This window comes from Galeopterus variegatus, unplaced genomic scaffold, assembly GCF_000696425.1.
Source record: "Galeopterus variegatus unplaced genomic scaffold, G_variegatus-3.0.2 Scaffold6977, whole genome shotgun sequence".
Classification (NCBI taxonomy): domain Eukaryota; kingdom Metazoa; phylum Chordata; class Mammalia; order Dermoptera; family Cynocephalidae; genus Galeopterus; species Galeopterus variegatus.
This window is the reverse complement of record NW_007733088.1, coordinates 61214-74279: the sequence shown is the minus strand read 5'-3', so window position 1 is coordinate 74279 and position 13066 is coordinate 61214. Positions and strand designations below refer to the sequence as shown.

At 44.0% G+C, this 13066-nt stretch overlaps 1 protein-coding gene across 1 annotated transcript in view; it reads left to right on the top strand.

Annotated features, from left to right (window-relative positions):
- The window catches only part of LONRF2 (LON peptidase N-terminal domain and ring finger 2), a gene marked incomplete at its 5' end in the record, with an annotated part of 42455 nt that extends 37142 nt beyond the window's left edge, over positions 1–5313 (top strand). Inside the window, 2 exon segments of the mRNA XM_008591511.1 lie at positions 238–387; positions 3133–5313. Of these exon segments, the coding sequence (XP_008589733.1) occupies positions 238–387; positions 3133–3327 (345 nt within the window).
- Positions 5314–13066: the final 7753 nt, after the last annotated feature.

Sequence of the window (13066 nt, the reverse complement as noted above, 5' to 3'; positions counted from 1 at the left end):
TATGTGCTTATATTATAGTGTTAAGAGAAAAATTAGGATGTGATTGATAGATCTCAACTGCGTAAAAAAATAAGTGTAGATTTCTATAGTGCACATATATCATTTTTATGAAACAATGATGAATTATAGAAGTAAAAAATGCCGTGAATCCACTTAACAGATGCGGCAGAGGTCACTGCCTGTGTTCCGTGTGTGACCGGGAATTGTTACAGTGCTTGTCCCTTTTTCCTCGGTCAGGTGGAAGGTCCAGAGTCTGAAGAACTTGCCACTCTTCATGATTCCGTTTATCAACAGTCTGTTTCCTGGTTTGCTTCTCTCCAGGATCACATGAAAGAACAAATTCTGAGTCATTTTGGGATAATGCCAGACAGGGAATCTGAGCCTCAGGTACATGTTCCTTTCTTCTTTTATATTGCTGTTACTTCCTGCCATTATGTGCTAAGACACATCATTCTGATGGAAAATTTGGCAGTACGGCACTGTAATACTCCTTTATGACTGCTGATAAACCAGTCATTTATTAACAGCTCAGAGAAGCACCCAGTATGGTAGCATGTGCCTTCTGGAGCAAAATAGTAAGTGCTTTCTTTTTTTTTTTTTCATGTCCGAACCCTCGGCGGGAGCGCCGCCACACTCCCAAGCGGCACACTGTAGCAGTGCGCCACCGGGCCAGCCCCTAGTAAGTGCTTTCTGACCAACATACATAAAGATCATTTCTTTTCTGTCAGAAATCCATTCATTCTGCCTGGCTATCAGCTTTTGTACCTCTGCTTCCCTTGCCGACATCATAAGAGTTAAATAGTAATTTCCTTGTATGGAAATTTCCTTACAAGGACCCTGTTCTGTGCATAGCATTGCCTTGCACCTAATAAACAGGTATTGAATAAATGAGGAGAAAACCCCATAACTCTTGTTAAATTAGAAGCATTACTTCCCAGTCCTTCGTGGCACCCTGCTGTCCAGTCTTCATGGGCTCTAGTGCTCACTACAAGTGCTTTTGGGGAAGCTGGTTCTTTGAGCAGTGAATAGGCTTCAGGTTTGTGAAGCACGTCTAAGGGCAGGTGACTCCTGTCCTGCGCATGTGAGGGAGAGAGCCAGGCTGGATGGTTTAGAATCACACAAGTGCTTTTGGGGAAGCTGGTTCTTTGAGCAGTGAATAGGCTTCAGGTTTGTGAAGCACATCTAAGGGCAGGTGACTCCTGTCCTGCGCATGTGAGGGAGAGAGCCAGGCTGGATGGTTTAGAATCATAACTGGGAGTGTATAGCTTCTTCCACCTGCCCATGGGCACATACCTGTCTTGGAGAAAGCAGGGTCTTAGGACCAACTGTCAGCAGGTTAAGGGTGTGATGAAATGGATTTTGTATCTTTTCCCATCCATTTTTTATTTATTTTTTCCTTCTTCTTGAGGGCTGCTATCTTTCACCTCTGCCTGAATTCTGTCTTTTCCAAATTATGACAGTGCTTGAAATGCCTTTGCCTCTAAGTCCTTCCTCACCCTCCATTTTCTTACAAGCCCTGTTTCTACACTGTCCCATAATCCAGATTCAGAAAGCAAGGTGATTAGACTAACTCATGTTAAGGTATGAATTATTCTTTTCCCTAGGGATTTTTGCTGGTTAACCCAAGTTAATCTCTTAATTGGTAGGTGCATTAGATTTCTATTACTGCTGTAATGAATTACCACACTGTAGTGGCTTAAAACAATACCAGTTTATTATTTTACAGTTCAGTAGGTCAGAAGTCTAACAGATCTCACTGGGCTATGATCAAGGGGATGGCAGGTGCATTCCTTTCTGGAGGTTCCAGGGGAGAATCTGTTTCCTTGCATTGTCCAGCTTCTAAAGGCTGTGGCATTTCTAGGCTCATGAGTCCCTTCCTCCATCTTCAAAGCCAGCAACACTGCATCTCTCTGACCGTTCTTCCATGATCACATCTCCCACTGACCGTAGTCCAGAAGGGAACCGTGTGATGCATTGGGCCTACTGGGATAATCTCCCTATCGCAAGGTCCTAACTTAATCACACCTGCCAAGTCCCTTTGGCCATGTAAGGTACCGTATTCACAAGCTTTAGGAATTAGATCATAGACATCTTTGGGGACTGTTTTTCAGGTTATCACAGAGATTTTAGATAGTATGTAGGGAATATTTTTTGCCGAGGTCCTTTCCATTAAGCATGCCACCTGGATATTTTTAACTCTATAAGATGGGGGCGAAGGACAATGTCAATCCATATAGCAGGTCATTTTCTCTCTGACATCAGTACCTCCTCCTCTCTGAAGGGCGGATTTGTATCTCTCTCAGTGGCTTGGGCTGCCCTCTGTGGGTTTTGGCTGCAGTGTTACTTCTATTCCTCTAGTAAAATCTACCCCACCCTAAGCTAAGTCAACTCCAGACTCCACCCTCCCTAGTTACCAGCTGGGTTTCTATTTTCCTTTGGAGTGGGAATGGAGGAAAAAATCTAAGACCCTGGAAGCAAAAAGCCCTGGATGTCTTAGTTCCAGTACAGGGAATTTCGAGAACAAGTTTATGATCAGCTTTTGCTTAGAATTCAATCCAGAAGTGCCTGTTTGATTTAAAGGTTATCAGTAGCATAATTCTTCTTATGTATATAACTCATGATAACGCCCACATGCAGCAACACGTACACATATATGTGTTTTATACATCTACACATTTGCCACATTGGCTTTATTGTAAGATTTATTTTATTGTGACACCCAAACTTGTTCACATACATTTAGCCTTTAGAATATTATAATATTATGTTTTGTATAGCATTCTCAAAACTTAAAAATCAGTAATACAGAACATTGGAAAGTGGAGGTAAAAGTTATGGTCCTCTCTTCTGACTTGGGTATACTCTTCGCTGGAGACTCGAGAGGACAGAAGGAACTGATTCATAGACTTTCCTCCATGGAAGGGGCTTCTCTTTGCAAGCTGTTTCCTTTGTGAGTGTGTAACACAAAAGTAAACTATGTATTTTGAGGGCTGAAAGGATTCTGAAGTAGCCCTAAAAGAGAAGGTGGCACTTAATTCTTGCTCGCATGCTCGTTGGTTAAACATGAGACTGCCTTGGGGAACAGGCTTGTATCTCAGGCATCAGTCTTGTTTCCTTTCATTTCCTTCGCAGAGCAATCCGAGTGGTCCTGCCTGGTCCTGGTGGATCCTGGCAGTGTTGCCACTGGAACGCAAGGCACAGCTGGCCATACTCGGCATGACCTTGCTCAAGGAGCGTCTCCTTGCCATCCGCCGGATATTAGTCATCATCACACGTAAGATGAATAGTCGGCAAGAGCTGCTTAATAGCAGGGAGAGAAAGAATTGATTTTCTCTCTCTGTCACCATTTCTGGAAGCCCTTGTGATTTTGTGAATGCCAGACATGGATGAGTAGTCATCCCCTCCATTGTGCTTTGCAAAATGCTTGTGGATAAGTTTACAAAGTGGAACACTTGCCAAACATTGCCTCCCACCCCCAAATTAAAAGTCTGTGCCCAGTGGAATCTGACCCTGTACAGGTTGGCCTGAAGTTTGAATGGAGCCCATGGTTGGAAAACAACCTAAGATAATCTCTTCTAAACAGATGCGTTGGGAGCACAGTTCACTGAGAGCACAGGATACCACAGATGGTTTACGTGTGGTTTAGGTTTCACAAGAAAGACGTGCTGCCTTCCCAGGCAGTGTCTTGCTCTGCCAGATGGAAGCAACGTGCTTCAGCAGCGAGGCAGTAGGGGAAACCATGTTCTTATCTGGAAGCAGATTTCTCAGGGCACAGACTGACTGAAAATGCACTTAGGCTTTGTGTGTCGCTGTGAAGTTGTCTGTGAAATAGAGGAATCAAACCATCGTCCAGTGCAGGAGCCAAAATTAGTCCTTACCCAAGAAGTAGTAGCTACCAGGTAGAACTGTGTTTAGTATCATGTTGTCGTACCAGGTGTTGTGAATTGCATGTTGTAATCCAATGATTGTCAAAATACAAGGTGTACCCTGGAAATAGAAAAATCTGAGGATAATGTAGTTTATCTGAGGATATGTATATTTATACACACTTAGTAAACAGTGAGCAAAAGTGAGTTAAAACCATGTATGCATTGGGATGTCAAACACAACCAAACAAGTGCAAAGAACTTGTTGAAAGCATAACCTTGACTCATTGCTCTAATGGATATTAAGCATTTGGGAAATAGTCATCTTTTCTACCAGGATTTGCATTAGAAATTAGGCCCATCAGTAAATTTCAGCTGACTATCCGTCCGCTAGTATATGAAGACAGTGAAAAGCTGCCGTGCAATGATAATGTGTCCATTCCGGGGAAATATACCAAAGAATACAAGGAGGGGGAGTGTGCTATGGGAAGTAAATATTCAGTGTTTTTTTCTCCAACATCAACCTGACATTATCTTTGTTTATTCAAAACAGTTTTACAGTGATCAGACCAGGTGTTATCTGTTAAAGAAGAATAGGTGTAACTTCTGACCTCTAATGCACGTTGGTAATATTGGTTGGAGTAACTGTTTAAACCTGGGTCTCAAATGTTCTCAGTGGCCCAACGAGCTGGTGCACAGATGGCTTTTTCATCTGTGACGTGGACGTTCTTAACTGAAGGACAACAGGCAGTAAAGTCCAAATCACAACAGCAAGCTTTGCTTTATTCACTCATAGTATGTGACGTTTGAGTTGTAAAAAATACATTTCATAATACAAAATGTTGATGGTTTATCAAACCATCAAGCATTTTTTTAGAAAAACTTTACAACCATACTATTAATTTTTTTAATTGTCGGAGTCAAAACTCAGTTTCATCATGGCAGTTAGAAAATCCTATACCTGTGTAACTTAATTATAAAGAGAAAATTTGAGAGTATTTTCCAGTCAGATGTTTCAAGTGCCTCACTTGTGAATCTCAAATCTGGTCTTGAAATCTTGAACATGGTTTAAAGGCAGTTTTGCCAAGTGGTTTCTAAGAGATTTTATTAATTCGTATATTAACAGTAGTAGCCAACTTTCTTAGGCATTATAACCTAATGTGATGATTTAAAAGAAAACAGAACAGCTTATAATATGCCAGAAGACCTTTACTAGAAGTGGTTCATGAAATTTGCTATGCAGTGACCATCCTCGGTCTTTCAGAAAAATTTTTTGTGCTTTAATACTGTATCCGAACAGTTAATAATTGCTATTTACGTATGGAGGTGTCTGCATGACCACGATGTGACCATAATTTCTCAGGAGCCTTCCAGAATTTACGCTGCTGTACTCAGAATGTTGGAGGCTGTTGCTTTGTCTTTTTCACTCTTTTTTTTTTTCCTTTTTGTCTTTTTTACTGACCGGTAACGGGATCGCAACCCTCGGTGTCGCGCCCGTACCGGGGACCGGCAACGGGATCGCAACCCTCGGTGTTGCACCGCACTGTGCTCGGCCAGTGAGTGGGAACCGGTCTCCACATGGGATCCGAACCCTTGGCGGGAGGGTCGCCACGCTCCCAAGTGGCGCACTCTCCAGTGCGCCACCGGGCCGGCCCTGTCTTTTTCACTCTTTAAATGTCATAGCTTGCATGGTTCCTGGAATCAGAACCATGGAGTTATTTCTTCCTGATTATGTTTGCCTCTTTCCGTAGGGCTTGCACAGCAGTCATGATGCAGATGAGAGCAAGGCCAGTTTTTGTTTCCTGATACCAGAGGGAGTTGAGTATGATCACTGCATGCTCTGTGTTGAGCATCACACCTCCACGTGGCGCAGAGTAGACATAGGCTGCCACTTGCTGAGCACTTAGATGACGTTACGCACCCTCGGTGTCGCGCCCGTACCGGGGACCGGCAACGGGATCGCAACCCTCGGTGTTGCACCGCACTGTGCTCGGCCAGTGAGTGGGAACCGGTCTCCACATGGGATCCGAACCCTTGGCGGGAGGGTCGCCACGCTCCCAAGTGGCGCACTCTCCAGTGCGCCACCGGGCCGGCCCTGTCTTTTTCACTCTTTAAATGTCATAGCTTGCATGGTTCCTGGAATCAGAACCATGGAGTTATTTCTTCCTGATTATGTTTGCCTCTTTCCGTAGGGCTTGCACAGCACTCATGATGCAGATGAGAGCAAGGCCAGTTTTTGTTTCCTGATACCAGAGGGAGTTGAGTATGATCACTGCATGCTCTCTGTGTTGAGCATCACACCTCCACGTGGCGCAGAGTAGACATAGGCTGCCACTTGCTGAGCACTTAGATGACGTTACGCATCAGGAAGTCGAACCAAGGTAGTAACATCCCACCGTCATGTTATGAAGGAAGCCTCCTCTCACAAATTTTAAAAAAGAAAGAAACCCAAACTCCAGTTTGCACAAATTTAGCTGAAGCAGAACAGTTACTTCCTCCTCCCCCGCGCCTTCCCACCTCTTTTCTTCCAGGAGGTGTCATTTCTGAGGATTTCTCAGAAAATAATGTAATGTCTTATTCAAAGTCAGGGCATTCCAACTTTAATTTTACTGAAAGTGTTCCAATACCGATGCTTTAGTTATATGAGAATAGACGTGGAAAAGAGTAATAGTGCGGGGGAGTCATTTTTCCTCTTGAAGGGCAGTGCACTCTGTTAGGTATTTTTCCATTCATTCTCCTAAATGGCTGGGATGATGCTGTACTTAGTCATGGGCTTCCGGGCGGGGGCAGTCTGGTCTGTGATGTCCTTTTTAAGTGGATACCCAGTGTGTTGAAGTGGGTCTCAGCATTTGCCATGTTTGGTTGAAACAGTGGCTTTCTTGGAGGCTTTGGGCCTCCAGATTGCAAATTAATGAAAGCCCCCAGACCGGTAGTAGTAAGATCAGTGGACACCGGAATGTGCGCAGCTGCACTTGACAGGGTTTTTGTTTTTTCTGGAGGAAGTTTAGGTTCAAATGGGCCCCCATATCAGATGAGCCGCTGCCTGGCCTATGGGGTCCAGGACAGTATGTGCCCTCTCTCTGGGCTCCAGCTCTTATGGGATGGGGGCAAGATCCAAAATTTATACAGAGAAGGGAAAAATTATGAAAACCTCTAATATATAATGAGTTTTTATATACATGAAGGAAAGACATATCCCTGTTTAAATATAGGAAAGGGCCGTGGGAATGTTTTTTACAGTTTGGATGAGGCCTGAGTCAGTCAAAGGGCCCTGAATTAAGAGAGATTGAACTCTGAATTAAACCAGTGATCTGGGACCATCAGAGATGTGACAGTTCTAGTGAACATCTTTCCCGAGAGCCCGGTGTTATGTATTCTGAGAAGGGAAATGTGTAACGTCTGCAACTGTGAAGGGAACAAGAGGTGTCCCAGGGAGGCCTTGTACTGTGGGCTCAGCATATGTGGAGATGTGTGCGATTTTGATTTATATGTTGTGTATCTGTGAGGCAAGAGATTTACCCCGCAGTGAACAAATTCGTAGGCAATGGCCCAGTGCTTTGTAATAAATGTGCAGATGGGACCATTTGCTGACCAGGTTATCTGATGNCTCTCTGGGCTCCAGCTCTTATGGGATGGGGGCAAGATCCAAAATTTATACAGAGAAGGGAGAAATTATGAAAACCTCTAATATATAATGAGTTTTTATATACATGAAGGAAAGACATATCCCTGTTTAAATATAGCAAAGGGCCGTGGGAATGTTTTTTAAAGTTTGGGTGAGGCCTGAGTCAGTCAAAGGGCCCCGAATTAAGAGAGATTGAACTCTGAATTAAACCAGTGATCTGGGACCATCAGAGATGTGACAGTTCTAGTGAACATCTTTCCCAAGAGCCCGGTGTTATGTATTCTGAGAAGGGAAATGTGTAACGTCTGCAACTCTGAAGGGAACAAGAGGTGTCCCAGGGAGGCCTTGTACTGTGGGCTCAGCATATGTGGAGATGTGTGCGATTTTGATTTATATCTTGTGTATCTGTGAGGCAAGAGATTTACCCCGCAGTGAACAAACTCTTAGGCAGTGGCCCAGTGCTTTGTAATAAATGTGCAGATGGGACCATTTGCTGACCAGGTTATCTGATGTAAGATGACTGCTTGAGTTTGGCCAAGTGTGTTGGTTTGGGGTCCCCTCTTGGTTTTACTGGCTAAGGGATGGAGAGCAGTAGTGTCCCACGGAGCTCTGTCATTATGAGGGTGGTTGGCAGTGCCATCCACACTGCCTGTGAGCTCCTGTTGCTGTTTGCTCAGTCAGACCCGAGGAAGTCAAGGGGCTTGGGAGAGGGTGACCTCTTCCAGCATTGTGGCACCTATCCAGGGACTGAGGACAGGAGAGGCCACCATCCTGCAGGTGGAATATGCTAGAGGGCCTAGGTTTAGCTCCATCCTGTGTTAAGGAGGACTCTGTAGCCGAGCTGAGCTTGTTTCCATGGTCCCAAGCTTAATGGGCTGCTGGGTATGGAGACTCATGGGCTCAGGGTCTGTGAGAGCCTCTGTTTCCAGAGAGCCAGTAGGTGGCCAGTCATTTGATGTTTTAATGGTGTGTAGAACCGGACTGCGAGTTTCTTGCATCCAAAGCCCTTGGGCAACTTATGAGTGGAGGTTGCTAGTTTCCTTAGTGACGGAGTCTCTGAGGGTACTAACAAGAGTGCTTATGAATTTTAATTTGGTCAAAGTTTTCTTTAATTTTAACGTTTGCTTGTACGTTTTTATGGGGTACAGTGTATTGTTTCAATACATGAATATACAGTACGGTCATTCATTTGAGGTAGATAGCATAGTTTTGTACCTGTTAGGGGAAAGCCCTGGCAAGCATCTTCACTGTGGCTTCCGTGGCAGGGGCTACAGGGCAGGGAAACAGCTAGGACTGGCCAGTTTGAATAATGTCAGAGGGTGACTAGGGCAAAGCAGATTGCCTCCTGGGGTGTAAGAGCCAGATAGAGGAGGAGGTTCAGAGTGTGGGCTCTGGACAGTTTAGTTTGCATATGGAAGGGCTCCCAGGAGAGTCCTTTGCTCTCTCTGAGAATTGGCCAGCCGTGAGAGGGGCAGTCTCTCCCTAGTCAGTGAGGCTACCAAGATGTCAAAACACCATAAAATACAAAAAAGCATGATTAATACAAGCTCACTCTAGTATTTCTGGCTACAGCTTCTGGAAGAGCTTGTACTCTTCAAATGAGTATGTTTTTCTCTGCAGAGGGTGAAGCCTGGGCCTGCAGCACCCTTCATGTGTGCAGAAGCTCAGCACAGAACCACCTGTCTGCAATCCTGCAGCAAAGGACCCTGCTCTCAGGCAGAGCAGGGCCAGGGCCAGGAGAGCAGCCTAAGGCTCCCCATACCTACAGCAGCCCCCCAGGTAGAAAGACTGGACCTGAGGAATAACCGAGAACATTGAGGAAGTTTGCTGTCATGAGGCTGGATTAGCAGATGTGGCCTTTGAGGGCAAAACTGGAGTTTACAACATGAATATCTCTAACCTTTTGCTTTTCAGAGATCATTTTTAAAAAGCGCATTGGGGCCTTTGTTATTTACCATACTGTTTTAACTTTAATAGTTTTGTCAAGTTCTGCGCTGTGGACAGTTTGGTCAGTGGCCGACTCATCTTTTGTGCTGCTTACCCCCACGTGGTTTTCCACTGAGCTCTGGCAACAGCTGTTCAGAGGCAGGTTGGAAAGCTGTGTACTCTATCCATACACTGTTCTTTCATGCTAGTAGAGGGTGGTGTCATTAGCTTCCTAATTTTATGGTTGTGAAATGATTTTACCAATTAAGAACTTGATGTGTATTTTTTCCATGTCATTAGAACAGCAGATTTGAACAAAAAAGTCAATATAGATAAACTTAAAAATTGTGCTTTTGACAGGCAAAGTGTTGTCACATTCATGTACTGTAGACTGTCCATCTGGTCTTTTGTTTTCTAAGTTTAAGTCAGGGTTAAAGATGTGATAAGAATATTTGGCATTTCTTGTGGTTTAAGTGAGGCCAAACTTAAATGTTGCAGTATTTGCTTCCTGTGTTCTTGTACTGTTCATTTTAATGAATTGGAATTGTATATCTAATATGTGATATTTATAGTAAATAAAACTCACAGTGCTATGAATGTTCTTTAATAAATAATTACACCCAAGTAATAGGGTAGAATGACTAGAAATTAGATAAAGTCAGTGTGTAGGATGCTGTATTTGTTTCCTAGGGCTGCTCTAATAAATTACCACAGACTCAGTGGCTTAAAACAATAGAAATTTATTCTCTCACAGTTCTAAAGATTAGAAGTCCAAAACCCACGTGTCGGCGGGGCATCTTCCTCTGAAGGCTCGGGGAAGAATCCTTCCTTGCCTCTTCTGGCTTCTGGTGGTTGCCAACAATCCGTGGCATTCCTCAGCTTGTGGCTGTGTGACATCAATCTCTGTCGCTGTCGTCATGTGGCCTTTTTCCCTCTGTGTATCTGTGTGTGCAGATGTCCCTCTTCTGATATAAGGACACCAGTTATTGGATTCAGTGTCCACCCTGACCCAGGATGACCTCATTTTAACTTGATTATATCTTCAGAGACCCTCTTTCTAAATAAGGATCTGCATCCAGCCCAGCAACAACCGAGCCACCACTGGAAGCCCCTTGTCCCCCCTGCAGGAATGAGGGGGTGCCACGGGCCTCAACCACTCGCCCCTCCTTTCGCCTTCCCCCGCCCTATTTCCTTCCCCGTTCCCGTCTCCCCTCCCCCGTTAGCTGCTCTGCAACATCTTAGAATGTAAAAAAATAATATTAATAAACTTCTAAAAAAACAAAAAAAACAAATAAGGTCATGTTCACAGCTTCTGGTTGGACATGAATTTTGGAGGAACACTATTCAACCCAGTACAGATGTGGAACTATTTCAACTTACTTCATCAGTAGAAAAATAAAGAGGCTGTCAGTGGCTTTACCTTAAAAACCATAATTACTTTTTAAGATCAGTTCTATCCAAGACAGATCAGATTTAATAGGAACTGAAGCTGGTATAGTCTTTGTTTTGGGGGTGGGGGTAGGGGGAGAGTGCTTCTTAAGAAAAGGAAGTAAAAATTGCAGATACAGAGTTAGCTATGAAAGTGCATATTTATTTAGAATTTTTAAAGGGGTAAATTAAAATTTTTAAAACTCAGCATAGCACACTCATCACAAAATCCTGAAAACTATTTTTATTAACTTCATGACACCTTATGATACTTTTTCCTTCATTTTTTTTAACCAGCATACTCTTTGATCATCTCTTCCTGTGATAATTTTGTATTAATTTCTAAAGAGAGAATGATATTTAAGTTCTTTCTCTAGCATAGTTATTGAAAAAAAAATTATCATCTAGAAGTTTTCACACGTTATTATTGGTAATATTAAATTACTAGGATTGTTGTCAGTTGTGGGAAAAGTTACGTCGAATTCTTTTATACATGACCTGTAAGATTCGGGCATCTTCCCAGATTTCTCATGCGGTGGCTAATCTTAAAGTCCTTCAGCACTATCTGGTAAAATTTTCAGTGATGATGGAAAGGTTCCGTATTTGTGCTATCCAGTGTGGTAGCCACTAGCCACATGTGGCTGTTGAGTACTGAAGATGTGGCTGGTGTGGCTGGGAAACTGAATTTTTTATTTAATTCAAATTTAACCCTTGGCTTTTCACCCAGAAAGCTGCCCACCCGGGCTCGGTGGCCCATGTCTGCTGGGCCTCCCTCCAGCCCCAGTGATGAGATCAGCAGATTGGGGCCTGAGCCAGTGGATTTGGTGAAAACTAACCAAAGGTGTGGAGGTATTAAATCATTGTCTGCCTACTCACTCACCTGTGTGCCCTCAGAATGACCACTGAATACACACGTTTAAACAAGAAAAGGCTTGTGTTTCTGGACTGGTTCCTCTTTATGTTCTTGAGACTTGAGAAATCTTTTCCCTTCTTTCCATATGAGGTTGGGTGTATCATTCAGGATGGGGTACATGATGCTGTGGTAACAAGCAGCCCCCAAATCTCAGTGTCCTCAGTGGCACAGGTTTATCTTTTACTAATACTATGTATTTATCTGAGGTGGGTACCTGTGATCGATGGCCCAGATCCCCTTCAGTGAGGGACTGGCTGTCAGGCTGCTGGGAGTTCTATCGGCTGATGGCTTTTGGCTTTCAGCCCCACCAGAGAGCCACCTCACCCAAAGTCACTGCCTTTCTGGGACAGCTTACATTCAGTGACTGATCCAAGTGATGTCAAAAGGCCTGGCTAGCTCAGCCAAACACTGGACAGAGCTGAAGGGCCAGTTTAGCTCTGAGCTGCCTGTGAGCCCCACTGAGACCGTCGCTGCACCTGCAGCACAGGGGTTTCTCCCTTTGCCCCTCCCACTTCCCTCCTGAGGCACGAATCCCATGGGCATTATTCTCAAGGACACTGATTAATAAGTATCCTGCCTGCTCAACCCTGTCTCGGAGTCTTCTTCGCTAGCCAGCCTGCAATGGTAAGTACCAGGAGCAGACCACGAACTCAAGTGATGAAATGGGGTTTGGAGCTGGGTCACCCACCACTTTCTGGTAATAAGAACCCCATCACTGGCGGTAGGAGGAACACAGATAGCCCCTGGCATGAAGCAACTGTCCAGTTTTTTAAAAACTTTCACTGGTTGTGAATTGGGATAGTGAACTAGCTCACTCAGTGTATCAGGCCTTTGAGAAATATGGAATAAATACAGGCTGAGCATCCCTAATCCAAAAACCCAATATCCAGAATGCCCCAAAGTTTGAAACTTTTTGAGTGCCAACGTGATGCTCAAGGGAAATGCTCCTTGGAGCATTTTGGGTTTTCAGATTAGGGATGCTCTTATGGGTATGTATTCTGCAAATATTTCAAAAGCCCAAATCCAAAACACTTCTGATCCCAAGCATTTTGGATAAGGGATACTCAACCTGTAATAACTATAAAGACAATAGAATTGTGTGGCTATTGCTAAAATTGGTTGATGCTCTGTAAAAAGATGACAAAAAGGTGTGAACAATTATTCACCAATTAAAATCACTTGAAAAGTGTGAATATCCAGATTCCCCTGAACCTACAGAAGTAGCTTGGAGATGTTGGTACAGAGGCTCTTCCTGCAGGGCTGATGCCATCTGCCCCTCAGGATCTACCTCCACCTCCCCTCCTGGTC